The sequence below is a fragment of the Typopeltis vanoorti genome, chromosome 11, assembly GCF_054136105.1.
Source record: "Typopeltis vanoorti isolate ZY-2024b chromosome 11, IOZ_Tvanoo_1.0, whole genome shotgun sequence".
NCBI classification, from domain to species: Eukaryota; Metazoa; Arthropoda; class Arachnida; order Uropygi; family Thelyphonidae; genus Typopeltis; species Typopeltis vanoorti.
In genome coordinates, this window is record NC_143559.1 from 108582239 (window position 1) to 108605821 (window position 23583).

Genomic DNA, 23583 nt, shown 5'->3' on the forward strand with positions numbered 1-23583 from the left:
CTAAGATATGAAAATGCAAACAAAACTACGTAATATTAAAGCAAAATTGTCAATAACTTAAAATAACACTTATCTTATTAGGAGCTCTCAACAAACACTACACACCACGAGCCCCTCTAGCGGCCGAATCATTATATTCTTTATATTCTTTCTTTTTTCTTTCTATATTCTTTATTCTTTATATTCTTTATCTAAATCATTATATTCTTTAGCCAGTTTGTTTATCTTTCTTGCAGTAGGAAGTCTCTGCCACCATCATATGAGACTGGTTAACTCACTTTTTGTTGAAAAATTTTCATAATGATTGCAGCAACTTTTTCCATCCAAAAGAATGCAGATGAAATTATGGAAATTATTGTGGAAGTGATCATGAAGTCTTGATGAAACTGTCAGACAAATATAATTTTCTTTTATGAAGGGATATATATGGAATGACAAATCAGGTGATAATGACAAACTGTGGAGTGAGCTTAGAGCAGTACCATGGTATTGGAATTTATGGGGGGGGGGATGTTAGCAGTGTATTGGAGATAGTCAGGTATTTGAAGAAAGCAGTATCAGATTGTTTACCTAGAGTTAGGAGGATAAATTAGGTAGAAGATAGATAGATGAATAGAATCATTAAGCAGAAGTTGCAGAAAAAGTTGTGGAGGGATTGGTAAATTACTAACCAATACCTACTCATTAAAGTAGGTATTGGTTAGTAATTTACTTAATTTTTATAATAAAGTTGCAGTTGAATTGGATAAAAATGGATACTCAGTGATATTTCTTGCTTTGCAGAAACATTTGACAGAATTTCACATAGAACTTGCTGCATAAATTGGAACAAATGGGGATGGACGTGATGCTGGTGATTTTGCTAAGAGGATGACTGATAGACAGATATCAAAGAGTGGTATATGGGAGGGGGGGGGTTGAGTTGGGAGTAAGGGTGACTGGTGCTGCAGTGCTCAGTGCTTGCTCTTCTTCTGTTTAATTTCTACATCAGTGATATAGGAAATGATTTAAGGGAATATATTCAGTTGTCTGAACCTTTGTAACTAAATGGAAGTGGTGTTTGCACTCCTAAGTTCTAGGATGCCTGAAGAATGACCTAAGTTTGATTTTAGTTGCTGACTAGAGGAACTTTTTCCTAGCCTTTCTTTGACTGGTTCCCAAGTTAGTCAATCTCGGCATGGGTAAGTGAGTTTTTTCTTCCAGAAACTTAGGTTCTTCATCCCATAAACTCAAAAAATTGACTCTAAAACCTGCTATTTCAGACATTAAAAATAGTGTGTTAGAGTTAGGATCACAAGACGGCAGCACTGGATGTCACTTAAAATTAGTGATAGTCTTGGATCAGCTATCTCTGATTAGCTACCAGTGAAAATTGAACTGCCCACTCAGTCTTCAAAAGTTAGATGGCTAAAAGGACCTCGTCTACTCCATATAAGAGAATAAAAGGCATTAGCTGATTTTTTTTTTTATTGTTTGCTGATGATGCAAAGCTAGGAAAAGCAATAAAATAGACTGGCAGTATGGATAAAGGGTAAATGGCTGCCACTTTAACTTGGCCAAGTGTAACATCCTGCACTTTAGAATGAAGAGATTACAAGCTGTGTACTATATTGATGGAACTGAACTTTAGAAAATCGATGAGGTCAGGGATTTGGGGATGATTATGGACAGCGAGTCAAAGTCTAGAGGGAACTTCACAAATGTCCAAAATACACATCAGATTATACATCTGCATTACTGCATGCAGTTCTAGTTGCCTTATTCCATTGGGGATGAAGATGTGGTGGAGAGGATCCAGAGGCAAATGATCAAGATTGTAGTAGGTTTATAGAATACTCTCTCTGAGAATCAATTGAAAATCTGTGGTCTTCAGAAACAAGCTGGTAAGTGAAAAAGAGAAGATATGATAGAAGCATATAAGTTATTAAAGAGTTTTTATAGGATTGGCACTGAAGATTTTTTTCAACATAGTAGGAAGGGAGAGAACAAGGGGTGACCCTTGTTCTCTCCCTTCCTACCTTGTTCCTGGAAATTGTATAAGGGTGTGGTTAACAAGGGTATTAGGACCAAATTTTTTGCTTGGAGGGTGGTAAATGGGTGGAGTTTGTACAGTTTGAAATGTGGTTATGAGTGCTTCATCAGTGAATGAATTCAAGAAGAGGTATGATAGATATTTTGAGTTTACAGTGGTTAGAGTGAGTCTCCTGTGATGAGTCTTTCACTCTTATGGAGATGACTGAGAAATAATAAGACTACAGAATTATGGTCTTGATGAAACTGTATGTAGCCATATGCTCTTCATGTTTATTAGTTTCTTTAACATGAACTAATCTTACATAATTTCACATCATTCCAACATACTAAGAACAGGTATATCTTGGTTTTATTTTTCTCGTATTGTAAATTTTATTCAAAAATATATACATAATAACTACCATGCCCATGTATTTGTGGGTATGCTGCATAATCACATTAAAGTATTTTTCAGCTATTAGATAAGTTATATATCAATTATTTTTTTTAGCACCCATTAGTGAATGTGAGACTGATAATAATTGTGGACCAACAGATGTCTGCAGGTCTGATAATCAAGGAGTGAGACATTGCATATGTGAGTATAATTTTTTTTTGAAAATTATTACAAAAAAACATTAAATAATTAAACATCCAATTTGATGGCATTTAATAACAGCAATACTCAGTTCATAATTATTATGTTTGTAATACGACTAATTTTATTTAAGGGAAAAAACCCAAGAATTTAAAAGAAACATCTTTCTTAATTAATGTCTTTTATGATTTATTACCTTTGGAAATGTTTTTTATTCGAAATATATTCAATGTATTATTAACCTTCTTCAGATGCTTGTACATTTGCATCCTGTGGTTCAAATGCTGAGTGTTCTGTAGTTGATCATCGTCATCAGTGTAATTGCAAAGATGGTTTCCTGAAAGATCCCAACAATTATTTGATATGCATCCGTGAGTAAAGTCAGATTTTATGATATATATAATTCATATCACTTCGACTTCTTAAATCATTTTATTAAATGATTTTGAAAGAATTTTGATTTTCTCCAAAAAAGCATAAACTTCTAAGATACACAGCTTTACAACTATTTAGCAGTTTGTATTTGTTAAAAAGAACAAAAAAGTTATCAAATTGTTAAAATGTTAAACTTTTGTTAACATTTTAATAATAGCACCATAACTTTTAAATAAGCATTTAACTTATAATTTTTAAATAACTTAAAATGATAACAAAAGTTAACATTTTAAAAGTTATTTAAAAAAGGCACAATATTATTTATCTTTTGATGTGCGCATTCAATTTGGATTGCATATTAACTTATTTCTTAGCTGTTTATTTATCAACTCCATTTTCAATTAATTTTAATTGATATTTTTTTTCAATTAAAAAAATGTTTAGTTTCTTTAGAATTAATACTGAAATTGAAATAATTTATAAATTGAGTAGTATATGAGATTTTTTTTCCTGATATTTCAGAAATGAGGATTATAGGTAATAATTATCTTTCTTGCCATTCATAAATAATAGTTGTGAAAGTTCTTCAGAATTTTTCTATCAGTTTTCATAAATATATGAAAACATTTATTTCCTTACCAGGCTGCAATGAATTTTTGAGTAAAAATTGTATTTTCTTCTGGGTCCATGTATAAACGTATAAATGAGGGCAAATATTTGGGAATAAATTTGTGGGCAGTTTTTTTTTTTTTTTTTTTTTTTTTTGTACACTGAGAGCAGTTAACTTCAGTGTGAGATCTCTTAAATATCCAAGCTAATAAAAACCTTGAGCCTGCTTAATGAAATTATCTCTTCTCAATATATCCCTTCATGTGAGACATCTGTTTGTGGTGGAAGGGACTTCTCAGTGATGGCATAAGCCCCTTTCATTTATTATTTTTTCTATGCTTTTCTTCATGTATTCTTTGCTCTATTTCTAATCAAGTCTTTGGACATCCAGAAAGCAGGATCCTTGTACTCTTGCACTACTTTGGAAAGACAGGCAATCCTGGATGGCCCAGCCAGATGCTTTCCTGTAAGGACCAGTGGTGTCACAGTAGTAAGTCTTCTTCCTCATGATCTAAGGACCCAAGGTTTGTAGGAGGGGGGGGGGTAGAAAGCATCTGGTGGATAGAAAGCTCCAGGACTGAATCAACTTTCCTTCGAGCATGAATAATTTTTCATCCTCTTGTATATTAGGGGCTCTCGGCAAGCCCTAGCCAGGTTCAGAAACCATTATAACATCAAATTAAAACCAAAACCAAGAAACAGAAAACATCAGAAATAGCAATGACAACAACAAAACCAATGTTCTTAATATTATAGGATGTTCTTACGAATAATATTATTCGTAAGAACTATTTAACATAATTCTATTCGTAATTATGAATAGAATAATTACAATCAACTGGTGAATGTGTCCTTGGGAAAATGTCACTCTTCTTCATGTAGAAGGGTTTAGAAGGGTCATTTTTGGCCAGATCTCCAAAATCTGTCCAAAGAATTTGTTCAAGGGATATTCTGGTAGAAACACAACACAGACTTAATCACAGCATCTCCTCTGTACAGAATTTATTGGGGAATGCCAGTCATAGTTTCCCCCACCTAAACAAAACTTTGAATTATTTTTGAGGAGTAATTTTAGAGTGGTATCGTTACAATATTCCTGATGAAGAGATCTGCTCTGAAATGAAAGACCAAGTGACAGCCATAAGCAGAATACTTATATGTAGGGTGGTCACCTGGTTCCCAGCAGAAACATAATCTTTACTTTCAATACACCTAAACCACCATCTGTGAAAGTTAGGCTCATATCCCAAACCCTTTGCACTGCTTTAAATATCAAAAAAGTATGGTTATTCTCAAACTGCCTGTCATGGCTCTGCAGGATGTGGCAGTAAAGATCACGAAAACAGGGACTATTAAGAGCAAGCTACCAAAATGCTCTAATTATGAGGGAGATCACCCTGTGTACTCCAAAGCATGCCAAAGGTGGAAAGATGAAAAAGAGATACAAGAAATAAAAACTGAGAAATGCATCCCATACTAGGAGGCTAAGAAACAGTATTACACAAACATAGCAACATCTAGTGGTAAATCTTCCTACACTGAGAAAGCAACTGTAATGAAAGTGTCGGTAGATAGTTTGACACATGTCAATCCTTCTCATAATTACAACGTCCTTTAATGCTATGATTTGCTGTCTCTAAAATGTATAAGAGAAAATAATAGATATGGACTCACTCCAGAGGACATGCTAAAAATGGTTCCACTACATAAAAATCCATTAATAAAAAAATAATGGAACATGCACCACAGAGAGTCAAAGACATGCCTTCATATCCTCTAATAGATGGCCTGTCTACAGATGTATGGATACATCTGTACTCCACAAAACCAGATAATACAGTTAATATACATAGTGTCCTGGTGGGAGTCCAATTTGATGATGCTCTGTATATATTTCATAATGAGGAAGAAATGATGGACAATAGACACTGGCCATCTATAACTTCCTAAAAAAAAAAAAAGAAAATAATCCAATGCTAATGAAAATAAAACTGCACAGATTTGGAAGCTAGATGATACCACCAAAAAGAAATAATGAAAACATTCCTACTATGGAAATGCCATGGGTTCCATGAAAACATTGATGACATCACAGATATCTAACTGAAGTGTAATCCTATATGCTTCTGCTTGCAGGAAACATACCTGAAGCCAAGTGATGATCTGGCATTATGAAATGTTACAATCACTCATAAGGACAGGACAGGAGATGGACCTGCCCACAGAGGAGTTGTCATCCATGTGGGCATCTATGCCCTTTTCCAGCAAGTCCCAATTAAGACCAATGTAGAAGCAGTTGTTATCCAACTTTTAGTTGGAACTTTAATAACAGTATGCTATGTCTATGTTCCTCCTGCTGCAGATATCTCAAGATGACCTTGATTGCGTTGTATTGCAGTTACCATCCCCCTTAATTTTAATAGGTGATTTAAACACATGCAATACTTTATGAAGTAGTGTTCAAACAAATATCAAACGTGATCAAACAAATAAGAAGCGCTGTTGAGTGTATGCTCAACAACAATAATCTCTTCCTCATAAACACAGGAAGCAACATCTTCTTCCATATACCTACCTGTACATTCACTGCCTTCAACTTAACTATCTGTTTACTCTCCCTTACTATTAGTATTAGCTCTGCTCTTTTCTCTAAATTTTTCAAACATGTTTCAATGTCTGGTATTTGTTTCATGACTGTTTAGATCATCTTCAACAAGGTTCAACTTTTCCTTTTTTTTTTTTTTTTTTTTAAATGTCTTCTGCCTTCTCTATGGCTTGCAAAATCCTCCACTTTTTTTTTATTAGAACTTTCTGTTGGGTCATAGGCACAAATCAATCTTATTATCCAATTTTCCATTTTGATATTTGCCCACATCACTCTGCTTGATATTGCCTGACATTTGAGAAGATTGTTCAATTATTTAGTGTTGATTACTATAGCTATTTGTTTATTTGTTCCTTTTCCTGAATATAACATAGAAATGGGAAATTATATTGATTTGGCACTTCTCTAATTGGTCATAGAATTGTTTCATTCCAAAAAGGAATGTGTGTATGGGGAGAGATGTCACAAGATTTATTTCAATATTTCATGGGTATGTGTCCTTTGAATACAGTTCAAATGGCTTGTGCTTTGGCATTATTATAATTTGATAATTTTGTTGTTTGCTTTTTAGATTTATTTTAACATATAAAATGAACAAATTCTGATTGCTGAAATTTTATTAATTATAATGGCATTATTCCTTAGCCAAACCTCTTGATGAATGCAAAGAAGATATGCAATGTCCTACTTTTGAAAGCTGCAAATCTAATACCTTGGGAGCAATGACATGTGCAGGTATGTTTTAAATATTTCTTCTGTCTGGTTATTGAATAATGATGATTAGCACATATTTTGCAGTAGAGCCTTTCAAAATTAATATGGAAGGATTCTCTAACTTATTCTGTAAGGATAAGTCACAGAATATTGTTGCTTGAATAAATTGTAACAAGCAGTTTTAAGGATTTGCACAAACTGAACAAGTTTTTTCTTCAGAATAATCTTGCAAAGATAAATATCAAGTGCTATTTTTTTTAATACTGACTGCAGTTTTTTTCCTACTTATATAGTAATTATCTAGCTTTGTTTTAGAAAAGAATATTTTGCTGTCAGAATATTATTCTGTTGTTCTAATTCATTTTTTTTAATACTGTAGAAGTCGCTATTATTTTATTGGACTCCCAATCCATTAAAGTCAAAATTTTTAATTTTATTTATTTTTGTATTTTTTATTTATTTTTTTATATAATCCAGAAACCATTCTCTAGAAACCAAACACGGGACTTTTTCAATCCACTTGAGGCCTCCAATAAGTGCACCAGTATTCTCACACTAGACAACGAAATTCATCTTGCCTAAACATATTCACAGACAACATCCATGCTTACAGTGAGAGTTGAATCTGCAGCCTATTGGTCATTCAACCAACCAGGATTCAGGTTCTTCATTTACATTCAGTTTCTTTGCTACCTAGAAAATCTGTTTAATTAATGCATAGATGGGCTTCAGCTCAGTGTTAGCAATATTAAACACAACATCTAGAGACAAAATAAATAAGATATTTATTTATTTAATTGCTAATATTTTACTGGCTTTAAACATCTTTAGAGCACAAAAAATACTGCACACAAGCATTAACAATCAAACAGTAGTGGAAATAATCAAGAAGTTAAAAGCTATTATGTCAGAGTTGAACTTCAAATGACTCTCTCTCCCAGATTTGAATTAATGCAGCTGTACCTGTTGAAGTTTCAGGAGTGCTTCATTGCTGCTACAGACTTCAAATATAGTCTTTCCAGTTTGCAGTGGCTTCTATACAGCACCATAGTTTATTTCATCTAATCCTGTGCGATTGGTATTTCCAAAATATATATTTCTTGTTTCTGTTTGATAATGTACCAATAACAGAAATCTTTTATTTTGTCACACTTTCTTCGAGTAAATTATTCAAATTTACTCATCCTTCAGGTTAATTTACATGAAAAGGAAAAAAAATATATATACAAACTAGCAAACTCGACGGAACTGTAAAAGATTGCTCTCCTTTTTTTTTTTTTTTTTTTTTTGCTAGTCTCTATATAGAACAGAGAATAAAATGCTCAACACAAAATGCTGAAATCCTGTTCTAGATACCAAATATAGAACTTTTCAAGCTATTTCAAGCCATAAGCAGGTTCTTTACTTCAGTGCTTCCCAATGTGGGGCATATGCCCCACAGGGGAGCAATTTGAATTTTTTTGGGGAAATTAAAAAATGACATTGCATTCATCACCTTATCACCGATATACTCAAAAAACTCACCATTGTTGGATAAATTGTCAATGTTGCAACCCTGACTTTCCAAGAAAAAAAGCTGACATCACTAGTTCAGCAGTCAACATAAATACAGTATCAAGAAGAACTCTCAGAAAAGCAAAATGATGAGTCTATTAGAAATTTATTTACCATAAAAGCAACAATGGCATGGCTTTCTGATGAGACAGAAACGAAATACCAAAATTCAAGTAGTTTTGCAAAAAAAAATACTGTTGCCCTTCCCATCATCATATTTAGTTGAATGTGGCTTTAGTGCTGTAAATGACTTGCTACTGAAAAAAATAAATCATCTGGATATCACAAACCATGGGGATTTGAGATTGAAAATGACTACATTAGTACCTCAAATAAAAACTCTTTACAGCAGACATCAAGCTCAAGGATCGCATTAACATGGATTTTATTTTCCCAAGTTCAGTTCTATTTATGTTTTATAATATTCAAAGTGCAATATAAAATTTATATTCATTGAAGAAAGTCAAATTAAAAACAGTTTTACCTATGTTCCTTTTTTATTTAAAGTACATATTTATATTATACTTTTTCAGAACTTGGCTGACTATTATGCTAGGGGGGGGATCAAAATCTTTGAGGCATTGAGGTGGGGTATGTATTTCTTATCTTCTGCAAGCGAATGTATTTCTTATCTTCTGCAAGGCAACATCTGCTTTGCAGAAGATAAGAAATACATTCGCTCTAATCCTTATGGAAATCAGGACTGGCAGATCACATTTAGGATGCCCATCACATAAGATAGATGGAACAAAATATAAAAGTTATTATCAGTTTTAGACATTAGTTTTGGAGTGAGCAGTAGCAATGAAACACTCATCATACCTCAATAGTATTGTTACATTAATTTACCAAAAAATCTGGGAAACAGTCATTTGAAGACCAACTCTCCATACAACTATAAGCTTGTTTTTATTCAGTGTTAGAGACTTGAAAAACTGGACATTAATTCTTTTCTTTTGTTCTTTGCAATTTTGAATTATTTCCACTACTACTTAATTGTTAATGCTTGGGTACTATGACAAGCTGTTTGTACTCTGAAGATGCAGGTTGGAAAGCCAGTGAAAATATTAGCAGCTAAATATTTCTTTTGTTCTTGTGGTGCTATATTTAATAATGCTAAACCCAAGATGTTTAATTAATGATTACCATTATGGATTTGTTATTTTTTATTTTATTTTATATTTTATAAGATTGAAAGATCTTTCAATCTTGTGAATGTGACTTCATGGAGAGATTGAGAGTAATTGATGATGGGGATGAGAGACTGACTGTAAGTGAGCAAGAGGTGTTTGGGGAGTTGAGTAAACTAGATGTAAATAAGGCTGTGGGACTTGATAATATATCACCGTGCATTCTGAAGAAATGTGCCAGAGAGTTGACACCTGCCTTAACATATTTTTTTAATACGAATCTTGCACTTGGTCAAGTTCCTAAAGAGTGGAAGGAGGGCAAGATTGTGCCACTTCATAAAGAAGGTGATCGAACTCAAGCATCAAACTATAGGCCTATCACTGTGTCAGGTGTTGTGGTTAAGTTGTTGGTGAAGCTTGTGAGAACTAGGATCCAGAGTTGGGTTGACAACAATGGTATAATCTTTGATGGAAAGCATGGATTTGCTAATGGGAGGTCATGTTTTAGTAATCTACTTACTTATTACAATAAAGTGACTGCTTCCTTGGACAGAGGAGAAGGATACACAGTAATATACTTGGATTTCGCAAAGGCTTTTGATAGAGTACCTCATGATAAGTTGACAGTCAAACTAGAGCAGATGGGGTTGGATATTAGATTAGTGCATTGGATTGGAGATTGGCTATCTGATAGGTATCAACAAGTTGTGTATGGGGGTACGATATCCAGGAAAAGGAAAGTCACTAGAGGAGTGCCTCAGGGGTCTGTTTTAGGGCCGTTACAATTTACTTGTATATTAATGATATTGGCGAAGATTTGGATGGAGATATTCAGTTGTTTGCAGATGATGCAAAGTTGGGTCGAATCATAAAGAATAGTGAAGATGTTGTGGTCTTGCAAGAAAACTTGAATAAATTGAGTGATTGGGCACCGAAATGGGGATGTGAGTTGAATGTTGCAAAATGTAAGGTTTTAAAATTTGTAAAACGAAGATGGGATGCAGAATTTATGCTTGGTTAGAATATGTTGTTGGAGGTAGAGGAAATAAGATACCTTGGGGTGATAGTGGATAAGGATCTAAAATTTAGGGGACACATCGCCAAAATTGTGAAGACAACACAAAGACTTCTGGGAATGATGCAGAGGACACTGATGTGTAGAAGTAGGGAAATTCTTGTTCCATTGTATAAGGCTTTGATTAGGCCGCATATGGACTATTGTGCCCAGATTTGGTCACCGGGTTTTCAGAAGGATGAAGAGATGTTGGAAAGAGTCCAAAGGCGACTGACTAAGGTAATTTCTGACCTCTGGAATGTTGAATATGAGGAAAGATTGAGAAGATGTAATATGCAGAGTCTGGTGGAGAGAAGGAAGAGGGGAGATATGATAGAGACCTACAAGTTGGTAAGGTGTTGTTATCAGATCAGTGGTGGAGATGTTCTACAGAGAATAGTGGGAGATTAGAGGGGAGAACCAGAGATCATCCCTGGAAACTGTATAAAGAGGGTGTGAGTAGGGGAGTGAGAGGCAGGATTTTTTCGTGCAGGGTTGTGAATGATTGGAATGAATGGAATGAATTGCCTGAGAGTGTGGTGTCTGCAAGGAGTTTGAGTGTGTTTAAGACATGGTATGATGAGATGTGTGTGTGTGTGATAAAAGGACCCCCCAGATGAGAGTCTTTGACTCCATGAGGTCTTGTGAAATAATAATAAAATAATAATAATAATAATTTCTTTATACCAAGTTTTGCTTTTATTAATGGAAAGAATGTCACAAAGAATGTTAAAGCAATCTTAGAGTTAAGCATAGAATGTTGTAGCATGGAACAACCTCAACTTTTGGACCTTTGTAATCAATTATTCCAAATAGGGAGAGATGAAAACGCAGAGAATCACATATATGCAGAGAATATCTGCATATATGTGATTAGTTTGCAACATTTTATGGATTTTTGAAGCTATATTCCTTAAATAGCAGAATTTTAACACTGGAAGTCCAAAGCCTCTGTGTTTCTTTGATAGTTGAAGAAATTCCCTTTTAACTTCTTGGTATTAGCTGAAGGAAAAAAAATTGCAAATGCTTACTATATAATTGTTTTTCTTCAGTTTCTGTAATGTCTGTAATATTTATTATGTACAACTGAGCAGGGAGATTATGATGCTTTTAAGTATTATGGCTACCAGTCCCAAGGGATGGTTGAGAAAAATTGGGTGGAACCCCACACGAAAACAATAACAACAAGTACTATGTCTTTAGAAGAAAAGGAAAATGGCCCATTTTTCCAGTCTGCTGAGGTTTCAATACATTTGTATATAAGTTCTTGAACTGGTAATATTGGGTAGGTGGAGAAGGGAATCTCAAGTATAGTGAGAGTTTGCTTTTAGGGATTTGTCCAAGGGTAATGCTTCCAAGATCCCACTTTCCAAAACCTTTTAATTTTGTCAGCATTAGCAATTAATCCACTGATTTTGCTGAAATTTTCAAAAATACCAAAAAAGATGTATATGGAATCATTATCCCTCCAAGTACCTCCTATATCATTGCCATATGCTAATATCTTATTTTCCTTCATAGTTGAGGGAACTTTTATCCCTTGCACGTCACATATATTGTCGACTTCCTGCAAGAAACGTTCAGGAGCCAGTGCAAAGAGCAATGGGCTAAGAGAGCAACTTTGACTCCTTTTTGAATTTTTACTGGATCTGATAAGAACCCATTAACTAGGAGGTGGATAGTTGAATTGGCTCCTCTAATAACAGATAGCAGCCTTTTGTCCACACACCAATTTGCTTTTGTTCACACCAATTGAAGGATATGGAATGGAAAAGGATGCCAGACATTATCAAATGGTTGAGTAAGGTCTGCTGATAACACTGCCATTGGCTGCTTTTTCATATTAACTAGGCAGAATAGATCACATAGCAGAAGTTCAGATTAAATTCTACTGCTCGGCCTGGAACTCCATACACCTGTATGCTTTCAATTATGTATCTCATTCCCACTTTGAGCCTTTTATTGATAATGCAGAAACATATCTTGTAGTCAGCATTAAATACAGAAATAAGCCCCCAGCAGTTGATTAAGGTAACTGCTCTGTTAGGTTTTGGAATGTGGATGGTATGACTTGCTACAAATTCATTTGGTATGTGACCTGTAGAGAGAGAGAAAATAATTAAACAGTATAACTAGAATTGAAAGAATAAAATCCCATGCTTTGCAGTTTTATTCATAGACCATCAGGTCCAGGGGATTTCTTTGTCTGGCATCCTTTATAGGCTGTGGTAGCTTCAGATGCTGTAATGGATCTGTGGAGTCTATCTTGGATATGAAAAGGAAAGCCATTTATGTTCCAAGAGTTTTTCACAATTTTTCCAAATTTTCCACAGTACTATTGTCTCCAAACAGATTTTTATAGTGTTTTTGAAAGGAACCAAGAATGTCTTGAGTATGGGGCCAGACCCAGAAAAGATACCAAGGTTAAAAGTAATGCAGAAGTCATATATTTCCTATGTACAAGTAGTAAAAATGTGTATCACTTTATTATTAAAATACTCTGGATCAGAGATAGATGTTGATTAATTTTAATGGTATAGAAGAGAACATGAACACACACTGATAAGAAAATAACTATTTATTAACTTATTGCTGATATTTTGCTGGTATTCTATCCAGCATCTTCAGAGCACAAAAAAAGTTTGTCACAGTACTTGTAACACACAGCACAAAGACTAAAGTCCTAATTAGGTGCCATCTATGTTAAAAAAATAAAAAATAAAAAAAAAATAAACACAGAGAGAGAAAACACGTGTTAATTTGGTCTTAAGATGATTGTCTCCCAAATCTTTGGCAAATTTATACAGCCATACTTGTTGAGGTTTGGAGTATGTTTCAGGGCTTCTGTTGATTCCAGGAACAACCTTTCTGACTTATAAAAGCTTCTGTGCAGCACTTTTGTTTTTTTTCCAATTGATCGTGTGTGCAGGGGTATCTAAAGCATGGTCTGCTAGACTTGACTTGTCATAGCGATAATGGCAGATGTATATTTTGTGTTTACTGAGGCAGATGTCCACAGTTTGTCCTACCTGCCCATAGTAGGCTCGATCACACAAACAGGGCACTTCATAGACTCCTGGATGTTATAAAAGAGAGATTCTGTCCTTGAGTGAGAGTTGCTATTTGTTGGTATTTATTAAGCAATCTGAATATATTTTCAAATGTGCCTTTAATGTATGGGATGGTGACAGTTTTGCTGTAGTTTTCTGTGGCAGACAGTGTGTGTGTGGGGGGGGGGGATATCTGGGAGCATTTAGTATTTTGTCTATCTTATGGGGATTATAGTCATTGGCCAAGAAGGTGTGACCTAAGTGAATGAGTGTAATGTCATCAAAACAAATTGCTCTAGCTCTGTGGGTTAGTGTTTTTAGAATACCATATTGTTGAGATGGTGATGGTGTGATTGTTTGTGTAAATATATCCTTGTATGTGTGGGTTTTCTATAAACCAAGAATAATAAGGAGCCATTTGGAAGATGTGTGATTAGTGTATCCAGGAAGGGCAGACTGTCATTAGCTTCTAGTTCCATTATAAAGACTTTTGAGTGTTGGCTATTTAAATGTGCTAAGAATGTGTTCAATGTGTCTGGGCTATTTGGCCAAATAGCAAGCACATTATCAAAATAGCACAGCCAAAGCCTTGGTTTAAGCATGGCTGTATTGATAGCTAACTTTTCCAAGTGTTCTATGTAGAAGTTGGCTAAGGCAGGGAGAAAGGGGAACCCATAGCTCTCCCATCTAATTGTTTGTATATTTTTCTTTTCCATGTAAAATAACCTGCCTCTACTGTGAATTTAAATAGTTAAAATATGTCAGAGGAAAATTGTGACTTTAGTAAATCGAGGGTTTCAATTAATGGTGCATTTGTGAATAGTGAGGTGATATCAAAACTCACCATTATGTCTGAACTTTTCAAGGTATGGTTTTTTATAATCCTTTTAGGTAAGTAGAATTTTTAACAAAAGAGGGAGAATTGTTTGGGAGACTGGCTGTTAGTTTGGCTAAATCTCTAGCAAGTTTATATGTGGGACTATTTATACTATCCACAATAGGGCTTAAGGGTGTACCTTGTTTGTGAATTTTTGGTGCTCCATATATCCTGGGTGTTTTAACCTGGAAGGACTTGAGTTTGTTAACTCTTTCTTTAGGCCAGGAAGTGACTTTTCAATAATTTGCATGCTGTTTTTGTGCTCTGAAGATGCTGGATAGAATACCAGCAAAATATCAGCAATAAGTTAATAAATAGTTATTTTCTTATCAGTCTGTGTTCTCATCTATACCATTTGACACCTGCCTTGACATATTTTTTAATACGAGTCTTGCACTTGGTCAAGTTCCTAAGGAGTGGAAGGAGGGTAAGATTGTGCCACTTCATAAAGGAGGTGATCGAACTCAAGCATCAAACTATAGGCCTATCACTGTGTCAGGTGTTGTGGTTAAGTTGTTGGAGAAGCTTGTGAGAACTAGGATCCAGAGTTGGGTTGACAACAATGTTATAATCTTTGATGGACAGCATGGATTTGCTAAAGGGAGGTCATGTTTTAGTAATCTACTTACTTATTACAATAAAGTGACTGCTTCCTTGGACAGAGGAGACAGATACACAGTAATATACTTGGATTTAGCAAAGGCTTTTGATAGAGTGCCTCATGATAAGTTGACAGTCAAACTAGAGCAGATGGGGTTGGATATTAGATTAGTGCATTGGATTGGAGATTGGCTATCTGATAGGTATCAACAAGTTGTGTATGGGGGTGCGATATCCAGGAATAGTAAAGTCACTAGTGGAGTGCCTCAGTGGTCTGTTTTAGGGCCATTACTGTTTAACTTGTATATTAATGATATTGGCAAAGATTTGGATGGAGATATTCAGTTGTTTGCAGATGGTGCAAAATTGGGACAAACCATAAAGAGTAGTGAAGTTGTAGCCTTACAAGAAGACTTGAATAAATTGAGTGATTGGGCACGGAAATGGGGATGTGAGTTGAATGTTGCAAAATGTAAGGTTTTAAAATTTGGAAAATAAAGATGGGATGCAGAATTTATGCTTGGTGAGAATATATTGTTGGAGGTAGAGAAAATAAGATACCTGGGGGTGATAGTGGATAAGGATCTAAATAGGGATCACATCGCCAAAATTGTGAAGACAACACAAATGCTTCTGGGAATGATGCGGAGGACACTGACGTGTAGAAATAGGGAGATTCTTGATTAGGCTTTGATTAGGTCATACATGGACTATTGTGCCAAGATTTGGTCACCGGATTTTCAGAAGGATGAAGAGATGTTGGAAAGGGTCCAAAGGCTATTGACTAAGGTAGTTTCTGACCTCTGGAATGTTGAATATGAGGAAAGATTGAGAAGATGTAATTTGCAGAGTCTGGTGGAAGGAGGAAGAGGGGAGATATAATAGAGACCTACAAGTTGGTAAGAGGTTGTTATAGGATCAATGATGGTGAAGTTCTACAGAGAATAGTGGGAGATCAGGGGAGAACCAGAGGTCATCCCTGGAAACTGTATAAAGAGGATGTGAGTAAGGGAGTGAGAGGCAGGTTTTTTTCATTCAGAGTTGTGAATGATTGGAATGCCTTGCCTGAGAGTGTGGTGTGTCTGGAAGGAGTTTGAGTGTGTTTAAGACACGGTATGATGAGATGTGTGTGTGTGAGATAAAAGGACCTCACCTCCCAGATGAGTCTTTGACTCCATGAGGTCTTGGGGTAATAATAATAATAATAATTAAAATTAATCAACATGTACGACAAACACATAAGCCTTTGCACACATTTGAGAGATAGATGTTGAAATTTTTTTCACTTTGTTATATTATAAATTAAAGATACCAAGAAACTAAGGCAATTAATATGAAGGAGAGGTAGAAGGAGAAGCAATCCCTGGAAAACTGTATGAGGAGGGTGTGAGCAAAGAGGGAAGGAGCAGATTCTTTGCATGGAGTGGTTGATGAGTGCTATGCATTGCCTGCATGTGTTGTGAAGGTAGACACATTGAAACAGTTTATGAATGAGCATTGTGTATGAGAGTGTGTACCTCCCATGATGAGTCTCTGACTCCATCGAGATGAGATGTTAATAATAACAATAAAGTATTTGTAACATTTAAGAGTGTTAAGTATCAAATTAAGTATCAAAATAATTTTCTAAATACATAACAAAAGTTATGTATTTAGAAAACGTATTAAGCATCTAAATATTTTTGACAAATTTTTTATGAATGAAACTTTTAATTACTAATACAGTTTAATTAATCAGAATTTGTTATTGAACTTAAACTTTGGAATAAATGATTAATGAAATTCCATATAAATGAAATAAATGATTTCATTTATATGGAATTATTTTAGGAGAAATTTAAATGTTTTAAACTGGAACCATTGACTTTAGTTTGCAATAATCTCATAATGATTTTGTTATTATGTTTTAGAGGTATGTATTGATTTCTCCTGCACACCAAATGCAAACTGTGTAGCAATTAATCATAGAGGCAGATGCTCTTGTCAGGAAGGTTATACTGGTGATCCAAATAAAAGAGATGGCTGTTTTCGTAAGTGTTACTTTTATTCACTTGTTTTATTATTCCAAATACAGTTGACTCTCAGTACATCAAACATTATTATAACAAACTCACTATAATAAACTACTGAGAAGTCACAACCAAACTCTCATAGGCACGTTGCTATTCTTAAGAAAATTCTCTATAGCAAACTATCCACTATCAAGCTGTTTTTTATGGTCCATCAGAGTTTCCCCATAGCGAGAATTTGTTGTATGAAATCTCATTTCATCTAAAGAGCATGATAATAATAATAATATAATAATAATAATAATAAATTTTTCTTTACTTATAACTTCTGTAATAAATCAGTTTATTACATAAATCATTACTAAACTGCAGCAGTAATTTATAGCTGTATAGTAACATGCTGAATAACTTACTTTTCTGAAGTCTTTGATTATTGCTTGAACCTCATGATCATGTCTTCAAGTCATGATCATGAAGTTCCCATATTTTATATTTTATTAATTTTTCCTTGTATCTTTCTTGTTGTATGATACAAAGACAGCTTGTGAAGAGTGTAATACTAGTATGATACCATATATATATTGTCAGAAACTTATTAGTTTTGTCATGTGATTTTTTTTGTCTCCTGTTACTTATTGACTTTTAATATATATGGATATTTTATTTTACTTAATTAAACTATAAACTGAGTGATCACCAGTCTTTAAAAATAAATGTGCACTATTTCTTTATTAGCTATTAAGCGCAATGAATGTGAACTGAATGAAGACTGTTCCAATGTTAATGAGTGTCGTCGATCAGAAGAAACAGATATTCTGAAATGTGATGGTAAGTTTTTTTTTTTTACTACACATAACTGCTTCATGAAATGCAAAAAAAAAAAAAAAATGATAGAACATGAATCGATACAGTTAATTATTCATGCTTATTCTTGTTAATGAATTTGTAATTTAAGGTATTTGTTTTTTAATTCTAAAAGGATGGACAATTACTTTTGTTAATAATAGACATGAAAGTTGGTGGAAATATGTAAGTGGTGGAATATTCTTCCTTGCCCATTCTTTTCTTCTTTTGATTATTCATGTCTTTTTGGCTCCTAATTGGAGCACAGTTCAAACCTACAGCTTCTTGATGCAAAGAGCAGAGATACTGTTCACTATATGTACACATCCATCCACCTATCCACATGCACATGTACAACAGGAAGATGCAGGAGTAATAGGATAGTTACCAGAACAATAGTCCCTATGCCCTTGTTATTATTTTATAATTTATTATTATTATTTTATTTATTCATTGATTTTTGTGTTCTGCTCATTGATTATATTCTACACATACATTGCATATATATATATATATATATATATATACTCTCTCTCTCTCTCTCTCTCTCTCTCTCTCTCTCTCTCTCTATATATATATATATATATATATATATATATATACATACATATAATATGTATAAATAATGATAAACTTAAGAGACAGCTTGAAAAACCAACCACGCTACCAAAAAAAAAAAAACAAGGGAAAGATGTCACTTGCTTGGAAAAACAGGCAGATAAATCAAATAAGGATTAAATGGATGAATAAGTTCATTAAGCAAGAGGTGCACATAAAAGCAAATGTTGTGGAGAATATCAGGAAAATAGAGATAGACATGTATGTATCTATGTGCCATGCAAATGCATATGCTAGAAAAGAGACAGGTATGGCAAGAAAAGAAAAATTAGTTGATGAAAAGTTATTTAGTCAGGTCATGGAATCTTAAAAAAAATTCTCACTCTCTGTTGAATAAAAGGAAGAATGATTGTAGACAAACAATTTTCATGAGTGCTAATGGTAGGAGGATGATTTATTTTTATGCAACTTCTGCCATGAAAGGCCATAAACCTTTAAATCCTTATCCTTTCTTTTAGTTCAATCCTTAGTTCATCCAGGGTACATTAGTACCAAGGGTACTAATGTACTAATCCTAAGGATTAGTACATTACTCATGTACTAAGGATTAGTACTAAGGATTTTTTTTCTATTTCTGTAATTTTATATATCTTTTTTACTTATTTTTACATAGTTCAGAAACCATGCTCTAAAGAAATGAAACTTTTTCAAGCCATTTCATGTCCTTAGTAAACAGGATGACCCATTGCAATCCTATCAGGTTGCATATTTTTCCTTTTCATGTAAAAGAGCAGTAAACAGTAAATTTAATTAATTCAACTAAGTATCAAGGGAAATTTGGACTTTTGAATTGTTTCCTCAATTACTTGATTAGTTTAAGGAACAGATTATCTGTTCATTAAATCAAAAGTAAGATCTTGCACAAGATGGTATTGAGACCAAATTCTCTGAATTAATAACTTGCCTTCTCCATAAAAGCAGGCTTAAATATGAATGTGTTTTCCAAAAAAAAGTTTAGGGACTCATGTTATGCCATCCTAATTTAAATCAAAGTAATTATCTCTCTATCCTGAAGGTTTGTAAAATTCTCATCCTATGTAAATATCAGAAATGAAACAGAAATAGTGCATAACATTTCCAAGGCAAGCTATCAAATATTTCTAATATAATATCAGCAGATCTCATGATCTAGTTATTATTATTATTATGCGACGCCTCCAGGGAGTCCAAAGACTCATTGACTTTTTTCATGTACTTTTAATTTGTTGGAATGTGAAGAAGAGATTAATATTATCTAATATATATATATATTTATATATATATTTATTTATTTATTTAGTTTAAGATAAATTATAAAACACAAACATGATATTTGAATATTACATACAATAATAGGATGAGCTTCTAATTTTTTTTATACATTAAGGATGTTAATTCATGAAATATGATCTTTTTTGTATACTTACCCTATATCTCTTTGATATACAGTGATTATATGAAAAAAATCTTGAATTATAGAAATACTTATAATGCTTTTTTCTCTTTTTTTAGATCCCTGTAAATACACTCAGTGTGGACCAAATGCAGTGTGTGTATCCTCCAATCACATAGCTCGTTGTCAATGTCCTAGTGGTTTATACATAGGAGATCCATATGATATTGTGCGAGGTTGTCAGCAGGGTAAGCTTGAATTATATATGCGATGTTTAACTTTACACACACACACATATATATTTACATTTTTTATGATGTTCATGTTAATTTTTCACAACTAATCATGACTGTACTGAAATGCAATGACATGACATGACACTTTAGTTTTTAGATTAATTCATTTAGATTTACAGTTCTTATACAATATTGTTGAATGTTGTAAGAGTTTAGATATGAGATATTATATTTATTTAGTTTAAGAATTATCAAAATGAAAAATGCAATAATAAATAAACATTGGAAAGAAGAAATGAATGATGCCTATTTACCAATCCATTAATGTTGTTGAATTAGGAAGTGCATAGTACAGTCATCTTGTTTTTCCAACTCTTATGAAACTCTACGATGCCCTGTTAATCCTTTCATTCTCCCATTGCCCATTCTCACCGACTTATGTGTCTCAGTCATATCATCTCTCTTTTTTATCTACCAAGCTTTGCATTCCCTTAATCTGTCCTTACTCAAAATATATCAAAATATGTCTTGGGACTCTGAAAGGCATTCCGAGATAGTCTTAGTTATTTGCCTCTGAACTCTCTCCACTGATTCTTTCTTTATTGCTAGTATAGCCAGGTGACCAAACTGCACAGAAATTCAAATGAGGCATGATTGGTACCCTGTACAGTTAAATATCACTTCCTTACTCGTATTTCTCAGGGTTTTTTTCATTATAACATCAGTTTTTTGAGGGGTAATTTCTTACAATGTTTACAGTGTTTTTCCCCAATTTTCAGTTCCCTATATCCCAAGATATTCAGATCTCTTAAAGTCCTGAACAACCTTCATTAGCCATAATGAGGTGACATCCCCATTTTTCAGCCAAAAGTGCCGACCTATTCAAATCCTCTTGCAAGAACATTGGATCAGAACTTTGACATTGACATTGCTCCTCCTAGTTTAGCATCATCTGCAAACAGCAAAATATCTCTTCTCAAACTTTGAACTATATTATTGGCATATAAATTAAACACCAGTGATCTGCAAACAGAATCCTGTAGTACCTCACTTTCACCTCCCTTTTTTTGGGAAACTGCATTCCCATACTCAACTTGCTTGCTCCTGTCAGTCAACCATCCCTGTAACCTTGCCACCAACTGACTATTCATCACCATCCTGCTCAATTTCAACAGTAGTTTATCATCGGGCACTCTGTCAAATATTTTAACAAAATCCAGATGAATCCAGATAAATGTCTGCGTGGTTAGTGTATCTGCTCTCCAGCCAAAAGGCTGTGGGTTCGAATCCCACCATGGGCATGGATGTTTGTGATTGTCTCTGAAAATACTAGTGGTGGTTTTGGCAGTAGATTGCATTGGTATAGATGATAATTGTAGTTCAGGTTTGTTGTAGTTGGTTGGTGAATTGAGTGGTGGAGGCAGAGAGTTGTAGAGTAAATGCTCTCCCTTGATGACTAATTGGACTCCCTGGAGGTGTCATGTAATAATAATAATATTAATCAGCCTTTTAGGAAGGAATATGACCAACTGAAGCAAGACCTCTCTTTAATAAATCATAATGCTCTCCCAAAAGATTTCCTTTCTCATCAATCCAGGTTTGTATTCTGTCTCTACCAACACACCTGATACACATTCTGGCACATAACATGACACTACTTACTTGGATTCTCCCTTATGTAGTGGCACTATTTTTCCTTCTTTCAATTTTCTGGTACTGTTCCTGTTACCACATTCATGTGAAACAACTAATAAGTCAAAGGCACTGCCGGGTCTTTCGCATATTCTTGTAATACTTTTGGTGATATCTCCCACAGCCTTATTAACATCAAGGTTACTTACTTAATATTCTAAATACTTTCCATCTTGAAATGTCAGTCTTTTATTATCCTTCCTATTTTTATTCGACACTTCTCCTTAACCCCCCCCCCCCCACACACACACACCTGAAATATGCTAACAAAATACTGCATGAAATAAACTATCATTTTCACTACTACACCTTCAGCAGATGTGACTCACGTTCCATCTGCAGCAACTAAAGTCAGTCTTAGTTGCTGCAGATGGAACAGGAATTCTACAGTAACCTAACTCCTAGTTATTTTAAAAGTAAAAGCCTAGAATTCTCTAGGATTTTACTTTACTGCTTTAGCTAGTCTCCTTTCACATGCCAATTTCTCCTTCCTCACTGCACCCTTCACCTTCCTTGCCTGTGCCTTATACATAAGGAGTTTAAGGGGATATCCTATTCTTTATATCTCCTCTATAACATCCTCTTTTTCAGAAGCTCTTGCATAGTTACATGATTCACCCATTTCATCCCTACTTTATTTATCCTCCTAACCTTAGGAATACAATTTGACATTGCCATCAGTCACTGATTTCAGACCAAGTTCCAGGCACTGCTGATTTCTCTTCCCTTCAGTTGATCAAGCCACTGTACATCATCAATCTGTTGCCTTAATTTATCCTAGTGCTCTGCTCTGTAATTTCACACATCTCTTTTGTCCCACCAAGTTTGTATCTGCATAGCTGTCTTCAACGCCAAAACCACATAATGATTCTTCTTGAGTGGTGGCATCATGGTGACATCTTCTATTATATCTGTATGAGATGATATTATGAAATTAAAAGCTTGTGTCCTACATTTTGCTTCAACTACATGCTGCATAAGATATCTTAAAGAATTAAATCTCCTTATTCTGACATGTTATTTTCTGCTTCCAGAGTTAAAATCCCCATTATCACTCTTCTGTCATTCACCAGTTAGTTTCATGTGTTATTCATTCCTCCAGCATTCTGTTTTTCTCCCTATGCATTACATTCCTAAGAATAAGTGAAGCAGAAATAGGAAGAAGGTACAGAACAGTGTTAGACGAGAAACTTAAAAGTATGGACAAAGAAATAAATTTGAATCTAAGAGTGAAAGGAGTAATGAAGGTAATATAAGATGCAGTTGAAGAAACAGTACCAGAAGAAGAGAAGATCACAAAGAAGTGAATTAGATAAGAAACACTGAAGTTAGTACAGGAGAAAAGAATGTTGAAGATAAGAGGGGATACATCAGAAAAATAGAGGAGCCATATAGAAGACAGTGTAACAAGGTGAAAAAAGCAGTCAGAATGGATAAAATGAAATGGTTAGAAGCCCAATGCAATAATATAGAACATCACTAGAAGGTGGCAACCAAAACAGACAACAATTAAAGATGAAAAAGGCAAAGTATCGATGAATAAAGATAAAAGTGTACAGTGGTGGACAATATACTGTAGTGAGTTATATGAAGAAAAACTAGATTTAGGTAGTGTTGGGAAACTGAAGAATTGA

At 34.2% G+C, this 23583-nt stretch overlaps 1 protein-coding gene across 1 annotated transcript in view; it reads left to right on the forward strand.

Moving 5' to 3' along the window:
* The window catches only part of LOC150101923 (uncharacterized), a 1001066-nt gene that overhangs the window by 440195 nt on the left and 537288 nt on the right, over positions 1-23583 (forward strand). The window contains exons 59-63 of the mRNA XM_090399931.1: positions 2863-2982; positions 6846-6935; positions 17090-17209; positions 17924-18016; positions 20141-20269. Coding sequence (XP_090256057.1) covers positions 2863-2982; positions 6846-6935; positions 17090-17209; positions 17924-18016; positions 20141-20269 — 552 coding nt within the window. The remainder of the gene's footprint in view (positions 1-2862; positions 2983-6845; positions 6936-17089; positions 17210-17923; positions 18017-20140; positions 20270-23583) is intronic.